At 38.8% G+C, this 21,459-nt stretch overlaps 1 protein-coding gene across 3 annotated transcripts in view; it reads left to right on the plus strand.

Annotated features, from left to right (window-relative positions):
• Positions 1-576: 576 nt before the first annotated feature.
• Positions 577-21,459, plus strand: part of LOC147164283 (protein mono-ADP-ribosyltransferase PARP4-like) — a 49,848-nt gene continuing 28,965 nt past the window's right edge. The window contains exons 1-9 of one of the 3 annotated variants that reach the window (XM_086091525.1): positions 577-628; positions 1,446-1,572; positions 9,625-9,850; positions 12,262-12,334; positions 16,044-16,116; positions 16,193-16,279; positions 16,354-16,512; positions 18,274-18,411; positions 20,957-21,124. In XM_086091525.1, the coding sequence (XP_085947651.1) occupies positions 1,447-1,572; positions 9,625-9,850; positions 12,262-12,334; positions 16,044-16,116; positions 16,193-16,279; positions 16,354-16,512; positions 18,274-18,411; positions 20,957-21,124 (1,050 nt within the window). In that variant the 5' untranslated portion in view covers positions 577-628; position 1,446. Of the gene's footprint in view, positions 629-976; positions 998-1,445; positions 1,573-9,624; positions 9,851-12,261; positions 12,335-16,043; positions 16,117-16,192; positions 16,280-16,353; positions 16,513-18,273; positions 18,412-20,956; positions 21,125-21,459 lie in introns of those variants that run through there. The other 2 variants (XM_086091527.1, XM_086091526.1) reach the window with 2 other exon arrangements.

Consider the following 21,459-nt stretch of genomic DNA (forward strand, 5'->3'; position numbering starts at 1 on the left):
TGAGTATTAATTTCATATGTTTAAAGCAGCCTCCTATTCATGGGACCATATTTATATATATTTTTCCTTTTTAATTATTATTTTTTTATTCTAAGAGACATCAGAGTGGTGCTGACTTCACTAAACAGCCTAAGCCAGGTGTTTTTGTGCATTCCTCAACAAAAAAAACAATTTTTGTTTTTGCCCCTGTCTCAGATTTTTTGGGAATGTGTTGCAGGCATAATAGTTGCAGAAATCATCATCATCATCATCATCAGTTTGAGCATTAAATATCTTGTCTTTTTAGTCTATTCAAATGAATATAGGTTGAAAAGGATTTGCATATTAATGTATTATATTTATATTTACCTTTTACACAACTGTCCCAATTTTATTGGAATTGGGGGTCGTAAATTCATATGTCTGATCCGCATCTTTGTTTTGGCAAAAGAGTGAGTCCTGCTACGTGTATTAGATAATTATGGTATAAATGAAGAGATTACAGAAAATGATGACCTCAAAATCCACTTCATAGTCGCGATGATTCGTTTTAATTTGAAACCAAAGCTTTTGTTTTGAAATCACACCGGAAGTTATAATCGTTTTAGCTACGTTTTGTTTTCAGTCTATGTCAGCCTGACAAAAACAGGTAAGGTCAGTATACTGTAAACTTCCAAAGTTTTTTTTTTAAATAACTAATTGACTAATTGTCGTTTTAGAACCACGGGCATTTTGTATATTTGAACTAAATTCAGTGTCATTGTCCTATTCATAGTAGGCCTGCATTATACTCTCTTCCGGTATATCTGTTATTGCGGAAGCCCTATTATTTTTATTCGGTTTAACATTGTAATTTTATTCCATGTTTGTCATCTATAAGTTACATTATATTACATTAAATTGCTGACATGGAAGGCAGTGTTGTTCGTACTGTGTCACGACTCAAACTACGTACTACTCATGTCACTTGTTTACAAACAAATTGATGTTAAAGTCATACTGTTTGGGCAAATGTCTGGTAAATATGGTTAATTTTCTTTTTGCTCGAGCTAGTGTTTTACTCTGAGAAGAAATGCATGTCCGTGTTATATGTTAAGACTGGTCGAACTATGTTTACATTACATACTCATCCTGGTCAGGGCAATCAGCAAGGGTTGATTCAAGGCAACCGGACTTTTCTTGTTTATTCAAGTGCAGAGTTACTCTATTATGCTTCGATGGGTGTGCTGAGTGCTTGCTAGGAGTGGTCTTAACAAATATGCGGAAACAATATTCATACCAGCCTGGCATGCTGCCTGTTTTTGTTTAAATTATTATTGTAAATTGAAATAAAAGAAAAGAAAAAAAGTGGATAAATTATTTATTTTTTTGTCACTGAATGAGCTGTGACCTCGTGTGACCTTGTATTATTTCAATGGCGAAATCCAAGCGGTTATACTGACTTTTGTGTGTCTTCTTTGTGCAAGCATGGCTGTATTTGACCAGTGCTCTGTGCTTGTGGACCTGAAAACCTTGCCGTTTAAGGAGAGGAGGAGTCTGAAGTTGTCCGTGACTGAAAATGGAGGAAGTCTTTGTTTCGTGGTCACCAAACAAGTAAGACCTTTTTTGGGGGGGATTGCTTTATATAACAAATTGAAATCAGAAGCCAAACATGGCAAACATTAAGCAAACAAACATCATCACAGTACACAACAATAACACAATAACAATAAAGGAAAAAAAAAAGTAGAATAAAATAATTTAAAAAATATGCCAGGGGTCTTAAACTAAGAAATATTAAAAACACCAAAATGAAAACACAAATTTAAGGTCTTGATAGCCTTCTTATTTTTGGAAGTAGAGATGGACTGTACATCTATCTCTTTCAAAAACAGAAAAAAAAAATACTTTACACATTTACATTTATGAATATAAAAGTTAGCTAGATAAATTAAAAAATTAATCAAATAATATTATTTTTCAAATGAATTGTCATAGTTAAAAAATCCAAACAAAACATTCGGTAAGGAAAGCTCAAAATTACAAAAGATATTGTCCAAAAATAATAAAATAAAAAATAAAATTTGCAAATGTCTTGCCATAGCTTGCGAGCATAAGAACATTTCCAAAACAGATGCGCGAGAGAGCAGTTCAGATCCATATCATAACCAAATTTAACAAAAAATGATTTCACAGGAAAACAACAATGAATAATTTTGAAAGACACTTTCTTTACCTTGTTCACTAAAAATAATTTCTGAGGCAGGGTCCAAATTTTTTTCCAACATAAATTCTTTACACGACAGTTCCAGTATGATATTGCAGGTGACACAGACACAATATCAGATTGGAAAAGAGCACGGATTTTGCGATTGTTTTTATGACAGGAAGGGTTGAAACATAATCTACCAATTGGTTATTCAGTGGTGTCAGCTACAACACCATTGTGACCCCTATACAGCATTAATACACCTGAAGGAATAGCATAAAAAATTACAGCAAATTGTTTAGGCGTCACAGGCATCAGAAAGTGTAGAAGAAATTCCTCATAAGTAAATAACACTTCCCTGCTGTTAAACAATTGATTTACCCAGATGATATGATCGAACCAAGTCTTTAAAAAAAATTATTTGTTCTTGTAACAAATGTCTTGGTTATTCCAAATAGAGTAGCGGTGTGGTGAAAAGTTATGCTTGTAGATGAGTGACCAAGCAAGCAATGCCTTCTTATGGAAGTTAGATAAGCGAATGGGGATTCTTTCAATTTTATAATTACATGACAACAGAAATCTTAATCCACCAATTTTGGAAAAAACATAGTTCGAAATACAGTTCCAAATTGAGTCAGGATTATTCAGAAAATACCTAATCCAGTTAATTTTAAATGTATTATTTAAGGAGGCAAAATTTAAGAAGTTAAGTCCCCCTTTCTCATACGTATTCATAACCACAGATTTTTTTATGCAATGTGTTTTATTCTTCCATAAAAAAATGAAAAGTATCTGGTCTATGTCTTTAATGGTCTCATTATCTACATACAATGAAAGGGCAGCATAAGTAAATCTGGAAATACCTTCTGCTTTACTTATCAAGGTTCTACCTCTTAAAGACAAATCTCTAAGAAGCCATATATTAAATCTTTTTTTTTGTTTTTTTCAATAATCGGAGCAACATTCAGGGGACTTCTGTTTTTTTCATCTTTAATGATAGCTATTCCTAAATATGTAACCATGTCTTTGACAGGAATGTTCAAAATCGAGCCAACAGCAGAGTCTTTCACTGCCATAAGCTCACATTTATTTACATTCAGGTATAGTCCAGAAGCCCTAGAGAACACATTTATGATATCCAGAGCAGATCCTATCTGGTCAGAGTTTCTGAGAAAAAGAGTGGTATCATCGGCTAATTGACTAATAAATATTTCTCGCTCTGCAACTTTAATTCCTTTTAAAGTGCTTGACTTAATATGGTTAGCTAGAAGTTGCGTAACGATGAGGAAGAGGTAAGGAGAAATCGGACATCCTTGTCGGATTCCCCGTTTAATGTCAAAACGAGGAGTGGTACCAGTACTCAATTTAATAGAACTGTTATTATTAGCATATAGTGTGCGAATAGCTTTAAGAAAAAAAATACCAAAACCAAATTTATTTAAGGATTTAAAATTAAACTCGTGTTCCACTGAATCAAACGCTTTATAAAAATCCAAAAATAGAATATAACTATTGTCATTAATCAATTCAGAATAATCTAAAATGTCTAATACCAGCCTAATGTTATTAGCTATATGCCTATTAATTATAAACCCGGACTGAGATTCATCTATGAAAGCATTCAAAACTAATTTAAGTTGTTTGGCAAGAGCGATTGCTAATATCTTATAATCATTATTCAAAAGACAAATCGGACGCCAATTATCAAGAAAAAGCACATCTTTTTTTGGTTTAGGAATAAGTGTAATTAGACCTTGGGTTAAAGTAGGAGGGAGCGATCCATTATTAATATTTTCTGTGAACACTTTTAACAAAAAGGGGGTCAACTGCTCTGCAAATATCTTATAGAATTCTGACACTATTCCATCGACCCCAGGAGATTTATTTAGTTTAAGACTTTTGATGGAATCCGTAATTTCTAAAAGAGTCAAAGGAGCATCACACTTCTATCTGCGATATAAATTCTATTCACCTCAATCGAATCTAAAAAGTCATGCACTCCTATTACAATACTGAGAGGTATACAACTTACTATAAAAATTAGAACAGTATGTAGCAATTCGTCTAGGATCATCACAAAGAACATTGTCAATTTTAAGTTGTCGGATAGTGTTATTTTGAGACTGTAACTTTTCTAATCTAAAAAAGTATACCGAATTTCTCTCCCCCTCTTCCTTCCATTTTTGCCTCGATCTTATAAAGGCACCTTTTGCTCTAAGAATATATAAGTTGTCAAGCTTACTTTGGTTTTCTGTAAGTGTTTCTTTTTCAATAATAGATAGACAATCAGGTGATTTCTGAGAAAGCGATGTTACGATATAAATAATCTCCTCTTCCTCTAATCTTCTCCATTTAACTAAATCAGAGCTGTATTTTGTTACAAATTTAGCAACTTAAAATTTCAAAAGTTCCCACTAACACTATATTTTTTATCAGTTTGGGCCTCATTCCAATATTTCTGAATAAGTCTTTTAATTTAGACTCTCACCTCATCATAATTCAAAATAGCACTATTCATCTTCCAATATGAGGGAATATGGCGAGGAGAAGGAAATAAGGATATGCAGACATGTACAGCTTTGTGATCAGTTAAAGGAGTGGCCAGAATTTGTGTCGTAGTGTTCTCTCTAAGACTACTGGACATCAACCAGTAAGTAGTCAATCCTGGACTGTAAAGTGCCTGATTTGTTAGACCATGTAAATACTCTCTCAGTTGGGAATTTCTCTCTCCAAATATCAATTAAGTCAAATCTTTGCATAAAAAGCTTCAAATAACAGTCAGAATTTTTGTTTTGCCACCCGTCCTGCTGCGTTGGGTTGGGGGTGCGGGCCGTGTTGGGGTGGGGGGCGCTCCTGCTCCTGGGTTTGCTCTCCGGCCGGTGGTCCTTTGGCGCTGCCGCGGCCTGGGGGGCCCTGAGGTGTTGCGCTTGCTCTGTCCTGGCAGGGGTCGACGGCTCCCCTCTTTGGTGGACATTTTCATCCATGCCAGATCCACCACACCAGCATCTATCGAAACTCAGACACAATCTGCTTCTTCCTCAGGTCATTGAATCAGTGGAGGCTGGTGTCTGTGGATCTCACTCTGCTTCGTCTGTCCTTCCTTCCTTTCCTCAGTCTCTCCTTTGGTCTCTTGAGGTCTCCCTGATTTGTTGGAATTTAGATGTTTCTGGGGTTGGTGAAGAACTCTGGTTGGTGGCCCGGTGGGTGGTGTCTGGTCGGTGCTAGATTTCACTTTCCTTTCTTTTCTTTGGTCTTTCCTCGGGTCTCCTGACGGCGGTGTTCGGTTTAGGTGAACGGTATGGGATTTTTAAAATAGGTTTTTGGTGAACTAACGAATACACGCACGCACACACGCACATACACATACTCACGCACATACAAAATAAGAAAAAAAAGAGAGAGAGCAATGATGATAACATTACCGAATGAACAATACTGAGCTCTTAACTCTTTGACTGCCAAGCATTTTCAGAAAAGAGGATATGTGTCAGCTGGCGATTTAAGCATTTTGACTGATCTTTCAAGGTCCACAGAAAATTAGGTATATTGTGTAAAACTCCCCTGCGTGCAAGGGGACGCAGCAGGATTTGCACCACAGATTAGTTTCACTGCGATTGCCCCTTCGCGTGCACTTTCTTGCCGGCCTTTTTTTCCGGGGAGTAGCAGGTTAACTGCAGTGTGTGTTTGGCCATGTTGTCATCAAGTCTACTCTCAGGATCATGATACGGTGACCTAGTGTTACGTCTGGCTTCCTTATGTCCTTCAGTTCCTATACCGGGTGGTAAGAGATGTTCTGATCCATCTTATCCACTCCATTCATGGTGGCATCGTAGTCCAGAACCAGTGTCTTCTCTGTGATCAGACTGTACCCACTCCTCCGATGAATATGCATTGGACTCGGGGTACTCTTCATCGTCCAATTGAACGACCGCCTGTGCAGAAGTGCTCGTTTTCCGGCGTTAGCATCGCTAGCCGGTGAGGCTTTACGACGCGATCGAAGCCGTCGCGTCAACGCTTCCAACTTCGGCGTCAACGCTTCCAACTTCGGCGTCAACCTCGGAGTCGCCATCATCATCATCAATGTGCTCTTTAGCATTGGTCGATGCGTTTCGTCTTTGAAAAAAATGCAATATTTTCATCCCCATCTACTATCAAATGTATGAAGACAACTTCAAAATTATTCATTATTAATCTATTATTCATAGAATGAACATGCCCCCATTAGGTTTTATAGAATCAAAAACAAAATCCCAATGTCCAAAGATTGTCAAGGTGGCCACCAACCATGACCACCAATAAAGTAAGCTGCTTTTCCTTCCTTGTGAGCCACTTCAATCATTGGCCAGAATTTCTTCCGGTTTTCTCTGTCGATCTTGCAAAGGTCCTCAGTGAAACGCAGGCCGTTGTCACGCAGGTATCGTGAGTTCTTAGCAGCCTTCCACACCGCCGCCCTATGAACCCGAGTTGAAAACTGGATTATCACGCTTCTGGGCCTCGATGAATTCTTGCAGCCAAGGCGATGGACTGTGTCAATCACTTCTGGCAGACGCATTTTATCCTCGGTCAAGACAGCCTGGCAGATTTTGATCACTTCCATTCGGACCTGCAGGTTCTCGATGGATTCCGGTATGCCGTTGATTCGCAGATTCCAGCGCCGAGAATATCTTTCCATGTCAGCAACTCTCCTTTCCAAACTGTCAGCATGCTTCTTCTTTTCTTGGTAGAGCTGCTCAACCTGAGCAACTTTACCTTTCATTGAGTTAACTTCCTCTCCGATGGAGTGGACCTTCTCCTTCAACTCCATAATTACAGCTTTGTTTTCTTGAATTAGTGACTCAAGCTTATCGGACCTCGTGTTAATCAGCTGTACAAGTGAGGCAATGATACTCGGAACATCATTGGAGTCACCGGATTCACTGCTGATGTCGTTACATTTGCCTCTTTTAACAGGAGGTGACTTACTTGGGGTAATTGGATTCTCATTAAATTTGTTTTCATCCATCACCTTGAGAGACAAATCTTCTTTCACTGCATAATCGTGGCAACTGTCCATAAGAATATTGGGATTAGCATTAGCCGCTGTCAAGAAGTAGAATTGAAATTTCATAAAATTCAAGCTACCTTCCCGGCTAATGTAAGCCAAGTGTCCCATCACAAACCACCCACAGCTTTATTTTGGAATTATAATTCCAAACTTTAGACTTGAATAGAAAACTCTTTATTTTTTATTTTTAGAAAGCTAGTTTGTAAGCAAAAGCTTTCCGTAGGTTGACGCTAAGGTTGCCACTTTTCATAAATGACAATAAGGGATGCCCACCACGGTATCTCGAGGATATATCCCCTTAGGATGGAGCATTCGTAAGCAGTCTTACATTTTTATTTGTCATTGTTTTCAATGTTTTATCATCATCACAAGTTACCTACAAAACTCTCTCTCCTTACATATGTGGAAAAGAAGGCATAGTAGAACTTCAGTTCAGCACGATATTTTCCACATGTACAGTGAGATGGAAGAGCCTCTCTCTCACTGTTGTGCACTGTGCATGTGCAATTTGTTCTGTTTCTTCTTCTAGACAGGTGAAGACAGCGCTGTGAATTCCATAATTCACATTTGTCAACACTAAACACTGTGATTTGATCAAATAATAAAGCAGCAGACTGATCTGCGTTCTCAGTGAAATCAAACACTTGTTTGTGACCCCACATTTTGGGCTGGAGTTTTGAACTGAAAGGAGAAACATTCCTGTTACCTTTATTTGATGCATCAGTCTGTATGGAAGATGGGAGTGGTTTTATCTCATTTCAAGGTCTTGAGAACGTCACCCACTGCTTTTGAGCTGGGACATCTGTAACTGCTGCTTCTGCCTTTATTCTGCATATAGACTTTTTTTGGGGGGGGGAAGAATTTTTGTATCTGGTAGAATCTTTTGATTAAATTTATCTGCACAGTCAGCACTATTGTAGCTGAGGTTGTGTTTGAATGTGTGCTACAAGTCAGCTGTCGAAACCTACGAGGGAGAAGATGATCCCACCTGCCTCTCTTATGATATGAAAGTCAAGAATTTATATAATGATCACTGAAACTACTGTGTTCATCCAGACTAGAAACCTTTTGGTATTTAATATATAATTGGACATTTTTAATCTAGGGAATGGACCTGTATATAGGCTACTGTAGGCTGTATATTTAAAAAAATATATATATTGTTTCTCTTCTCTCTTCTATATTCATTAACTGTTAATCTGTTTGTGTAATGTATTTTTAAATGGTAATACATAAAAAACATTATTTGCTAATAAGTAGATGATCATTCATTCCATTTTAAAACCTCATTCTAAACAATCAAGACAATACTCTGCTAAAATAAACTGTGTCCACTGTCCACACATTGACATTTTATTGAGATAAAGCACGATCAAAAAGGAAATTGAATCAATCGTACTGGCCTCAGCAGGCGATTGAGTCAACAAACACTGTGACGCTGAGGCTTGGTTCTTCTGTGTTATTTTTTTATGTGAGCGTCTATAGTGTTGTTCTCTGGTTGCATGCTGACTGATGTCAAACATGAGCGATTGAAAACACTCGCAGACACACTTCAATTAATTTTATAGTCCTCTCCATTCACGCTGCCGAAACCACGGATGAGCCTCTTCTCGATCACGTCTGTATTTCTGTAAATGTTTCCTCTTTTGCGGATGTGTTGGAATATTGGGTGCTCTGGACATTTAAAAAAAAAGGGGGGGTGACAACTGTGACAGCAGCAGCCAGGTATACCCAACAGCAGAGATCCTGTGTAGCCTGTCATGACAATTTTGATGGGCTGTGTTTTATTGTGCTCTTTATTGCCCAACTTATTGTATGACACATATTGGGTTTAAAAAGATTTAGCCTGATATCGATTTATAAAACCATGAATTGATTATTTTAATATCTCTTTTTCACATAAATTCACAAGAAAATGGAATGTTAAAGGTATTTTTTTGTATCACTATCTTAACTGTTTTCTTGATACTGTTCACATTAATTTAAAAATAGTTTCTTATCTTCATACAAATACAGTTGTGCTTGAGTTTACATACCCTGGGCTGTATGTAAACTTTACACAGTATAGTGAGAAAAAGGCTTATGCCCATACAATTTTCAGAGGTTGAAGTTGGTATGAGTGGAAATGTGCATGTGAATTTTGGTGACAATTCATAGCATTTTTATGTCATTCAGCAACATTATAGCTTTTGTACATTTACAGTTGTGCTTGAATGTTTGCTTACTCCGAGGGTATGTAAACTTTCAAGCACAACTGTAGGTGGTGATTACTGCAAACAGGAATTCATAGAAAACTAGGGCAATCATTCTGAAAAATGTCTGGCTTCACACAGCTAATCCAGAGTAACACATTATTTTCCATATATAAAGCAAAAGCACCATTCCTAACGTCAGCTATTTGCCTCATTTGCAGTGCTCCTTTGTTGTGGTCAGCAACGTGTCACACCTTAGCTCGAACAGGCTGCGCAGCATCTGCAAGTTCCAAACGCCGGTGGTGGGACTGGATTATGTGCACAGTTGTCTGCAGAGAGGCATCCTCCTGCCTGTGGAGGACTACAAGATGGACACGTCCTCCCTTGGAGTGTCCTCTCACATTCCTCCTCACTGCTCAACTAAACAAAGTCCATTCAATGATGAAGGTAACATTTATTGTGAAGCCAAATAACAAGGTAAAAGATGTGGTAAATGTTGCAACACAACTGAGTCGTACCTCAAATCAAACTTGTAGACGAGGGCGTTCCAAATCTACAATTATTTTGTCAATATGCCCTACTACAATGGTGTCATAAAAATTGAAAGCGCAATTGAGCGCAACACACAATATATGCTGTGATGTGAGCGCATGCCTACGGCGCCGGTAATGTTGCAAATGTAAGAACGGATTAAGTTGTGTATGTAGGTGATGGACTGTGATGCTCAAAAAGATAATTGTCCGAAAATGCCAGCATATCTATGCGCGGCCTGATAACAATATCACGACGAATATTTAATTCCCTGCGCAATAATGTGGCATCTTCATCAACAGGGTCATTGTCAAAAGGACATGCCATGTTTGTGACAAAAGTGGACTTTACGCTATAGATTACAGTATAGGCGTATTTACACACAAACTCGCCGCAGCGGACTTTATGAATGAGGAAATGTGGCTGAAAGGAGGCGGGGACAGAGAAAACCTCAAGGTTCATTGTGAAAAATCTGCAACCGACCAGGTTTGTTTCATGGAACATATTACTACGGTATCTGAACAAGAGCTTTTTATGAAACAGGCTAGAGTTACCTCTTTTTCTCTGGTTTCAATGACATCCCCTTCTGAAACGGAAAACGCAGAATTTCCCACATTTCAGGGTTTCTTGACCCAGAGTTCTCACTAAACCTGCTTTGTCAAATAGACCCTTTGCCTTTTAGCTATCCTCCTCTATTGGTGTGAGGTCTGGTCAACATGGAGGGTTGTTTCATGATGTCTGCTATTCCATCGCTTCGTGTTATCGGCAGTGTCTGGACCAGAACGGACATCAGTTTGAGAACACGTGGTGGCAAAACAATAGAAGGATGTTTGTAAATGATTTTATATGTTAAAAATGAAACTAATTATAATAAACACTTTATTGACAATTATTTAGAGTGTGTGTATACATTTTTTTGGGACACACTGTATATACAGTACATTTCTGGGAGGTTATATAGGTTTTTTGTTTTCCTACATTCTGTCCAATGCCTTATCCATGAGCTATACATTCATTGGTGTTCTCTTTAGTATAACCTGATGTATATTTTATTAGTTAAGTCCCAGTATCTTACTTTTTACACGACTGCTTCCGGTGGTGTAACTTTACAATAAGAGGGTCTGAAGTTCAACAAATGTTACAGCAGCATGAAATAAACATCCATCCATCCATTATCTGAACCAATTATCCTTACGAGGGTCACAGGGCTAAATCATATAGACTAAAATTACCGCTATATTTCTATGTGCCCCATCAGAGATGGGGTTTTTTTCCCCAGCGTTTGCAATATGTAGCTGAGCATGCCTAAAGCTTCATGTTGTACACAGGCTTTCCTTGTTTATTAAAACAAGGCAACCTTTACCTAGTGCTGTATATTGTATGCATTGTATTGATTAAATTTTCAGGATCAAAGGTTCTGGGAATTTTGGTTAGAAGCAGGTCCTTTTCATATTATGTATAGTGACTGTTTTGTTGTTGCATATTAATACCAGAAGGAATATTTATTTTGAACATGTAAAATGTTTTATGAAAATGTAGTAAGGGTTGTGTTCAAAGGGCCACTTTCTTCAAGTTTGAATAATGTCTTTGATTTAATCTACGTAATGAATAAGGAGAGAAAATCTATTAAATTTGGGAATCAGGATAAAAAATAATAATTGGGTTTTCCTTTTGAGACAAATATCTTCCAGCCCTAGTTTGGAATCAACAGGAGAAAGGCAGCTGCAGGATTGAATATATGGTATGTGCGTGTAGGATGGGGGGGGAAACTGTAAAAGATTTAGGTTTTGCTTGCACAAATCCCACCTTGATATATGTCCACGAACGGTGCAGATAGAGTGCCATAAATATGAGGTGCAGACATGAGGACTAATGGAAAAACAGCCAATGCAGCATGTGCACTCTCCTCTGTTTACACAGTGCAGACAGATTGAATCAGATCCAACACCTACCTAGTTCCAGCCAAGCGACTCTTGGCTCTTGTCGATCACGGCCTTCAAATGCTCGTGGCGCCGACACGAATCAAAGAGTTGTGCTCTCTCTTGGCTAATGTTTGGGCCTGTTGATAAAGCGTCTGCATCAGGCTCACTCAGCTCGACACAGACGGCTCGAAGTCATGCAAAGGTTTCTAGCAGCAAACTCGAGCCGCAAAAAGAATGTGAGTTTGCACATCAGATGCGTGTGTCTGTGCATTCTGCCACTTTTCTTTGTAAGTACATTGTCGTGGGTGGGGATTCCCACAGTGTCCAGGCTGCTACAGAGCAGATGACATTGTTGTGTCATATGACTACATGTGGGTGTGTGTCTGACTGCTTTTCTATTTGCAGTGAGCGAAGCAGTTATCAAGCCTTGCAAGGATGAAGCCTCCCCTCCACATAAGATTGAAAAGACACTGTGCAGGTGTGTATCATGAAATGTTCTTTTGTTTCAAATATTACACGGTGATGAAGAAAATGTGCTTGTTTTAACACCAAAACGCCACTATTTGATAGGAATCTATGCATTTTCAGAACCGCTTGTCGTTGCTTAGGTCGCGGGTAAGCTGGAGTCTATCTCAGCTTTTTACACCCAAGCTAACCAATCACAGGGCCCATATGGACAACCATTCTCACCAATTCACAATTGTGGCCAAATCTCTTTTGTTTAATTGCAACCTCCTCAGTCCTGGAACCTACCTGACTCCTACATTTAGACCAGGAATGGGCATCTTAAAAGCTGGCGGGGTCCACAATGAATGTATAGCTCAGTGCTACTGGGGGGCCACATTGAAACATGCACTTTCTAAAGCAGATGCATGACAACAATGCCATTTTAAATATGGACAAAATATGTGCAATATATGTACTCTAAACTGTGAAATAGCCTGGTCAGAACCATCCAAAAGCCCAAAACGGGTCACAATACCACCCAGGGTTAGGGTTAGGTTTAGGGTCCTATTGTATTTTTTATAATACATTTCTCATTGCATGTATATAAGAACCACTATTAAAAACAAACAAAAAATACCCACATTCTATCATTTTTTTACCAGTGCAAAGGGAACTCTTCCAATAAAGTTACCATGAAACAGCAGTGCAAAACTGCTGAACAGCGAACCAAAAAAGCGCACAAAATGAGTTCATTTTGTGCATCTTTTTAAAAAAAATTTTTTACAAAAATCTACTTAAAATTGTATTATCCTTGAGGACTGAGGTATGTTTGCGCGGCATATCATTTCAAATCGCAAATCGGAACTCAGAGCCGTATTTAGAGAGAGTCTGGCGTCTAGGTGTACAGTTTATTTTATATTTTACCCTTGTTTATTTTTTAACCTTTGATATATTAAACAAGCTGATAATACAACAAATACACTGCATGTATGATATAGGCTATTACTAGTTTATGGTATATTTTTACTGTACATGGATTTTGATTTTCAACATTGTGAATGCTGGAAATGTATCACTGTGTTCATACATAACACATGTTCAATAAGAGATCTAATTACATGTATTTGTTTTATCTCCTCTCTGTGGCTTCTCATATAACAAGCAAGATACTTGATAATAAAGCCAAATTTTCAAGGTACCAATGAATGTATTATAACAGGTTGCTATGTAATTTGTTTGTCATAATGAATATATGGTCCTAAATTTAAATTTAAACCCGATTTCAGTGTAACTGACAACCAAATGTCATATTTTATTTTTATTTTTTTATTATTGGCTTTTAATTCTGCATGTATAATATTTAGAACTTTACAACACAAAATCCACAAGAACTCGTTTCCATATTATGGGCCCTGTTTTATCAAGAGTAAAAATCGATAAGTTTATTTTAAGTTCACTTTGTACAGGCTTGTAATTAAAAACAATTATATTTTTATTTTCAATTATGATTCTTGACAAAAGGTCAAAGGCTGCATTGTGCAGTCCCACCTACTTCAAATTGGGTTATTTTACTTTACTTTGCACAACAATGAAGTGTTATTTGCTTTCCAGTCTTCTCATTTGACTTCCTATAATTTCCTCTGTGGGTCTCTAGTGAACCGATGCATCATAATACCGCTGCTTGGTCGTTGGGAGCAACGCCATTATGAGCAACAAGGCATGATTGGAACATGAAAGTGGAAACACCCATTACAAAACACTACGAAAACCTAACAGCAGGGTGCTGTCATATGTCATGTGACCAGTAGTTGACCAATCACAGCGTAGTAGCTCTGAAGAGTTGGCCAAACTCTATCTACGGCTCTGGCAAAACTAAGCCATATCTGTCATCTAATGGTGAATAGTGATATTATAAAACTATAGTCATACTCGCGGTTTGCCACCCGCAGATTTTTTTGTTTTCTCCATTTCTTTTATTTTTTTAATGTGTGTTTTTTTCCAGGAATTTGTCCCCATTTTATCCCATTGTTCATATATAAATGTATTTTTAATCAATCAAGGGGCCACTCAGAGTATGGTTGGGGGTCACGTTTGGCCCATGGGCCGCCAGATGCCCATCCCTTATTCACGTTAGCACCTTCTACCAGAGATCCCATCGAGGAGAATAAATGATGGAGGAAGGACAAATGTTTGGGGAATTAAGTGGATTGTTCCATGATGAAATAATTTCTTGGAAACTGTAATTGCTTCTTTGTCTAAAGTTACTGTCACCACATTTGTCCAATATATGCTTTGTGCTTGAAGCTGAATTAATAGCAAATATGATCCTTCACAACTCCAATAGTGAGTTGGCTTCTCCACACCTCTCACTCGCCCAGTGTTTTGTCGTGACTAAATATTTATACAGTGGTGTTATGTTGCTAATGCATTATGTGTTATTATTATCAAAAGGTTTTTGTTCTCTTGATGAGGCCAAATGCAGTTGACAAAATTACGTCCTGACTTTTACAGACTTTCATTACATAGTAATTGCTGGTCTATATTTCAGTCATAAATACTGTCCAAAATAAAACAGAGACTCTGGGAAATATGTATATATAAGTTCAAAATCATAATCAAGGAATGCTGAGAATGACTGGCAACCAGTCCAGGGTGTAACCTGCCTCTTGCTTTGTCAGCTGGGCTCCAGCACACCCTTGACCCTAAAGTCCTGCTCCTGCACCAGCTGATAAATGCCCTGATTATATGTCACTGTCAAGGAGCGAAAAGACTTATCCACAAAGGATATGTCATTGGTTCCTCAATTTTAGCAAGTCCATATAACGTCATAGATGTTGGTGCCTCGATTAAGACAATAGAATTGCTCCACAATATGTTGACATGAGAACGACTTGCAAGTCCCGGTCGAAGCATTGGGCAGCTCAGTACTTTGCAATTAGAGAAATTAGATCCAACCTTCAGTGAACCTAAAATGGCTATTTTTGGAACACAGGAGAAATACCATGCAAACAATTAGGGGTATTAGAAAATTTTTATTCAGCAGTATATCGCTATATTACAGCGCGCAATTCTCGAATCAATTCAATATGCGGCCGAATCAATTTTTTATGGGAATATTAAACAAAACATCTTACTTAGGGTTAGGATTTACACATTAAGCATGGAAGAATGTTATATTAATGGAACATTAAGCCTTAATATTTTATTTCAGTGCTGTTCAAACATGAAATAGACTGCAAACTGAATTTTCTGATAAATACATTTTCATACAAATCTTACAGTGTACATGTACAAGTTTACTGATTAGTATTTTCTAAATGTAAAAACGAAAAAAAAAATATCGCAATAATCAATTTATAGATTTGTATCAGCATGAATCGGTATTGAATCGAATCGTGACCTATGAATCGTGATACAAATCGAATCACCAGGTACTAGGCAATTCACACCCCTACAAACAATGGAAGAATGTATGTACAAACTCCACAAAGGAAAGCATTTAACTTAATGTATGGTACTCTGAACAATATGCTTTTGCAAAATTAATTTAAATGTCATGGTTGTTGGGTTACATAAAGCCTCTATATATGAGGACTGTTCTCTTCTCTCAGCTTGCATGCACATTACTGCCATCTGCTATAGACAACCAGCCTTATCACACTAAAGCTCCCTCAGAATGGACTCCTGAATGACTTCAATGAAAATACTTATCTCTGCACTTCTGCTGTGGATTTTCCCAGGATTGAACGGGATGAAGATCTTCCAGCATATCCGGATGACTTCAATGTGGCCAAGTATTCCTTCTTTCATAAGGTGACTCCGAGGCACCATATCTTTGTGCCTTACTTGTCAGAGGTAATAATGTGCTATTATTCACTCGTCTGTGTAGGGTGACAGAGATTGGTGTGTGTTGGAGTTGCAGAGTGCCAAAGGAAAGAAGAGGCAGCAGTATCGCGTGATTCGCAACTGGCAGCCTGTAAGTCAAATTACAGTAGTCTTCTAAAATGTTATTGAAATATTGGTCACATATACTTGTTATTATGCTAACAGCAGTTGCTACCAAGTGATATGATGGCATTCCCCTCGACCTCAGAGGAGGCTGTGGAGGTCTTCCAGAGACTGACTGATCGCCTGCTGGCTTCAGGTCTGAGCCAAAGTCCCAACCTTCCATCGCAGAAGCAGATCTTTGGCTCGCACCCCCTGCAGCAGGTTCTCCACCCCACCTCACAACTTAAAACACGATTATTCAAGTCATAATGAAAGCAGTAGCAGTCAATTAGTCTCGAGAGGGCGCAACTGAGACATAAAAGATTATCATACCATAAAACAGTTCAAGCTTCCTCTGTGGATCACAGGTAATACTGGCAACATTATGAGGCAACATAAAATTTATTGTGAGGGGACACAAACACTGCCCCAAACAAAACTGTGTCCGTTACTTAGTTGGGTTCCTAGTTGTCCTAATGATGCAATTTGTCACTCCTGTTTTGTGATACAACCCACATCAAGTTTACAAGTTTAATCAATTGTGACATGTGAGAAACAATTTTGTCTGCAATGACCATTTTTGTTTTGAATTTTGCAGCGAAAGATCAGTTTATGGCAGTAAATTAATAATTAATAGCTTAAATGCAGTTGATGGCAATATATGCTGCAACATAATATTTAGTTTCATGTCTGTTGACCTGGCAAAGCAGGTCTTGTTCAAATGTTAAGGTAACGGCAATGTAAAAAATGTCACCCCCAAATGTTTTATTTTATACATCCCCCCTCCAAAATTCCTAACTAACAAAAAGACAAGTAATAGATTGACAGCTGCTCAACTGAATTACTTTTGGTGGTGATTGACATTAACATATTTTAAATATTACCATGCTCCCAAAAACGTATTTATACATTTTAATGTTTTTTATGCTATAGCATACAGAAGGCCTCTGAACTGAAACGAATGCATGAAGCAATGGTAGTTATTACAAAAACGGCCATCAGGTGGCAGTAGAGTATAAGAAATCAACCAGGGCCATGTTGCAAAAAGCTCATTTACCCACAGTTTAAAACAGATTTGTGAATAATGATGAAACTTAGCTATATTCTAATGCTAATTGCTGCAAAACGGAAACAGATAGAAATATACTCTAATCTTTCTTTTGGTAGATGGGTCCATGTTTTTATAGCAATGGAACACAATATTCTGTGGGCCTTGCAAAATCAGTCAAAATTCAGTAAACCAACTGGGAGCGATGGGGGTTGCTTCAGTGACAATGGCTGGGAGTGAATGAGTTAAGGAATTCACTTCAGGGCAAAGTTCACTTGTAATATGGTCAAATATCCATTTACAACAAACCACATCCATTCACACCTCAAATTACAGGTCTTGTTTTAGTCTTCCTGTATTTGGTTATTTTTCCCTCAAATGATGATGTAATTTCCCAATAACATACCCTTTTATAGTTGGAAAGGTCCACTGCTTATTAAATGACAAATCAACACAGAACCATTGAACCAAATATAATTATTAAGCTTTTATTTAATTGGCTATAACAGTTATAAGTGACTTAATACAAGTTTGATATTGGTTGTCTTAGTGTTAGGTATTTTTAAGGTATATTTAAATATAATACACTTTAATCAATATGCATCATAGCAATTTAGGAAAAACGAACTCTGTCACCCTTCATTATGGTAACCTTATTGTAAAGTAGAACCGTGCTTCACATGCACATTTTTAACTGAGGACTCGTGCTAAAAGTGCCTTCCTAGGAAGTATGACTAGGCTTCACAGGAATAAATGGTCATAGCACACTTGAGTAGCATTCACACATCAATAGGCTGATGCCACGCACGGTGCTGCGGATGTGCCGACACAGTCTGAAAGAATCTTGCAAATGTCACAGGGTTACTCAACCGCCTGGCAAATCGTCTCTGTCACTATTATGCCACTGATTGATACGTACTTTGTTCAACTGGCAGCTGCTGCTGGAAGAAAAGCTGAACGCCGGAGTTTTGTCACAAGACGTGGCCGTCTTTGTGGAGATGCTGTGGACTGAGGCCCTGGGTTGCCTTGGCAACATCCTCAGAGTGCCTGTTAACAAACTCAGCCTCAATGATGTAAGGCTTTCCTGTTTATAGCATGTCCAGCATGCTGTTTGTCGCAACAAAAGATGTTGAATGTTGACTACTGTTAGAAGAAGTCTGTGTCAGAAAGGTTCCAGCAGTGAGTTCACAAAAGATATGTTTAAAATAAAAACTACAAAGTACAAGTTTCTCCCTTTGAAGTTATCCTCCTGGAATTGAATGCACTTTTGCAACCTTCTCTGTCCCACCTTCAAGCACTCCTGGAAGGATTCTTCCGAGATGGTCCACAGCTCCGTTGTCACGGTCATTTTGATGTCATCAACATCTTCAAAATGGGTTCATTTGATGACCCTCTTTGAGTTTGGGAAAGAGGAAAAATTGACATTTGCCAATGAGAATTTTTGGGGGATTGCAAAAAATATTTTGTGACACTAGTCCTGGAGCTTTTCTGACACACCGCACATACTTTTTTTTAATTTTCTATTATTGACATTAATCTAGTCCCGTTTTAAACATGGTTGACGATGTATTTGTCACTGAACCTAACATACGTTTTCACAAATGTTAAAGATTTTTTTACTTCAATGAACCTTATGTGCAAGTTTTTGTAAACTGAAGACACTTTTGTCTGCAACAAAGCTATGTATTGTGTAGGGATGGGCGAGTACCAATACCTTGTTATCGGTACTTGCGACGACCTCGAGACCTCTTGTGGCCGTTTTAAAATCAGGAACTAGACTTTAGAAATTAGAGGAGATTCTTGACTCATTGAGTCATTTTCAGCAGCAAAAAGGTAATATTTTGTCCAGAATTAATTTGCTGACTTTTTTTTCATGTACAGTTAATACCTTTAAAAACAAATTGTTCCACTTTGCCTTTTTGGCCTGTGGGACTCCGGAGGCTGCTGACAGGTACCGGCTGGCCAAGCGGAATGCAGCTTCGGCGGTCGCTGAGGCAAAAACTCGGACATGGGAGGAGTTTGGTGAGGCCATGGAAAATGACTTCCGGACGGCTTCGAAGAAATTCTGGTCCACTATCCGGCGTTTCAGAAGAGGAAAGCAGTGCGCCATTAACACTGTGTATAGTGGAGATGGGGTGCTGCTGACCTCAACTCGGGACGTCGTGAATCGGTGGGGAGAATACTTCAAAGACCTCCTCAATTCCACCGACACGTCTTCCTTTGAGGAAGCAGGGTCTGGGGACTCTGAGGTGGGCTCCCCTATCTCTGGGGTCGAAGTCACTGAGGTGGTTGGAAAGCTCCTCGGTGGCAGGTCCCCGGGGGTGGATGAGATCCGCCCGTATCCTAAGGGCTCTGGATGTTGTGGGGCTTTCGTGGTTGACACGCCTCTACAACATCGCGTGGACATAGGGGACAGTGTCTCTGGATTGGCAGACCGGTGTGATGGTCCCCCTTTTTAGGAATGGGGACCGGAGGGTGTGTTACAACTACAGAGGGATCACACTCCTCAGCTTCCCTGGTAAGGTCTATTCAGGAGTGCTGGAGAGGAGGGTCCGGAAGGAAGTCGAATCTCGGATTCAGGGGGAGCAGTGTGGTTTTTGTTCCGGCCTTGGAACAGTGGACCAGCTTTACACCCTCAGCAGGGTCCTCGAGGGTGCATGGGAGTTCGCCCAACCAGTCCACATGTGCTTAGTGGAGTGGACTTGGAGGCATTTGACCGTGTCCCTTTTTGTTAACAAGTCAGAGTCTGCACTCTGCCAGTGTAGCTTGATGACTGCGGCTTGTTCCCGCGGTGTTGTTAGCGTCTTTGCTAACACTTGCGAATATATGCTTTGCCCGAAGGTGGTACTTTAGGCTGGTTGTGCTTCGATGGAACGACAGTTCATCACAGCAGTATGTGCACACAACTTTTAAAAACGGAATTTTCCATGAAACAGTCCTGGGTTATTAGCCTCACTCATCGTGGCTGGCTGCATTATGTCCTGCATTGCCCTGCGGAGAATATAAACATACGCGTATGGGGACTACGGGAGGCAGTGGCCAAACTTAGTGTGAGTGGTAAATTGTGTTGTTGTTTTTAATGCGTTAATGTTTCCTGATTAATCACGGTCGTTAATGCGTCATTGTTGACAGGCCTAATATTAATTGTACATGAAAAACAATGAAGGTATCAAATTAATTCTGGACAAAATATTAACTTTTTACTGCTGAAGATGGCTTAATTAGTTAAGTATACCTTTAGTCATGCAATTTTCTGAAAAAAAATGCTATATTGGGATTTACAGGTCTTTTTAAGAAATGTATATTTGTCATTGTTTTTGGGGGGAAATATTATGTATCAAAATCACTAGTAGTATCAGTGAGTAATCATACAGGTATCTGAAAAAAAGAGGTATCGAACATCCCCAAGGTTTTGTAATAGAGACTTCAGGTAACCTAGCAACATACTTTTTTTTTAACCAACATTGAAGACAATTCAGTCATTAATGAATTCAACTACCCGGGGAGAAGCCACAAAATGCAAACTTTACACAAATAGGCCTAAACCCACCTTGATTCAAATGGAATGGGACTCTACATTCAGTGTTCTTGTGCTCCATCCTGTGTGTGTGTTATTAGGTGAGCAGAGCTGAGGGCTTGTTGATTCAAGCGCAGAGAAAACTGAAGGAGGGCGAGCATGCCGCAGCGCTCGCTCTGCTGCTTGAGGTTTACACCCTGCTGCCACACATAAGGCCCAGTGAAGATTGCGATGCCAAGATTATCTCACAAAAATTGGACCTCTGTCAGGTATGGCAACACACACGTTTAGTTTATGCCATATGCACAAAAAGGTGCACAATAATAATGTAATAATGACTAGGAAGGGGTAAGTGTTTACCAGTCCACAATACACACTGCTGCAACAGATAACTGTCCATTGTAATTAATATTGCTGGCTTGTAACAAACCACAGCCCAAAGAAGGTTTTGTTTTGCCTCCTCAATTTGGTTGTGCTTTCTTCTGCTTCTGAAGCCTGTCGAAACCACTTTGATGAACTCACAAAAATACCCTCAAGCTTGTTGTTTTTCTTCTTCCGCTTTTGAACATTTGAAACGCTGACAGCCTTCAATGGCAAAGAATAT

The sequence above is a fragment of the Leptonotus elevatus genome, chromosome 12 (genome assembly GCF_054856555.1).
Source record: "Leptonotus elevatus isolate MCC_2025b chromosome 12, RoL_Lele_1.0, whole genome shotgun sequence".
NCBI lineage: Eukaryota > Metazoa > Chordata > Actinopteri > Syngnathiformes > Syngnathidae > Leptonotus > Leptonotus elevatus.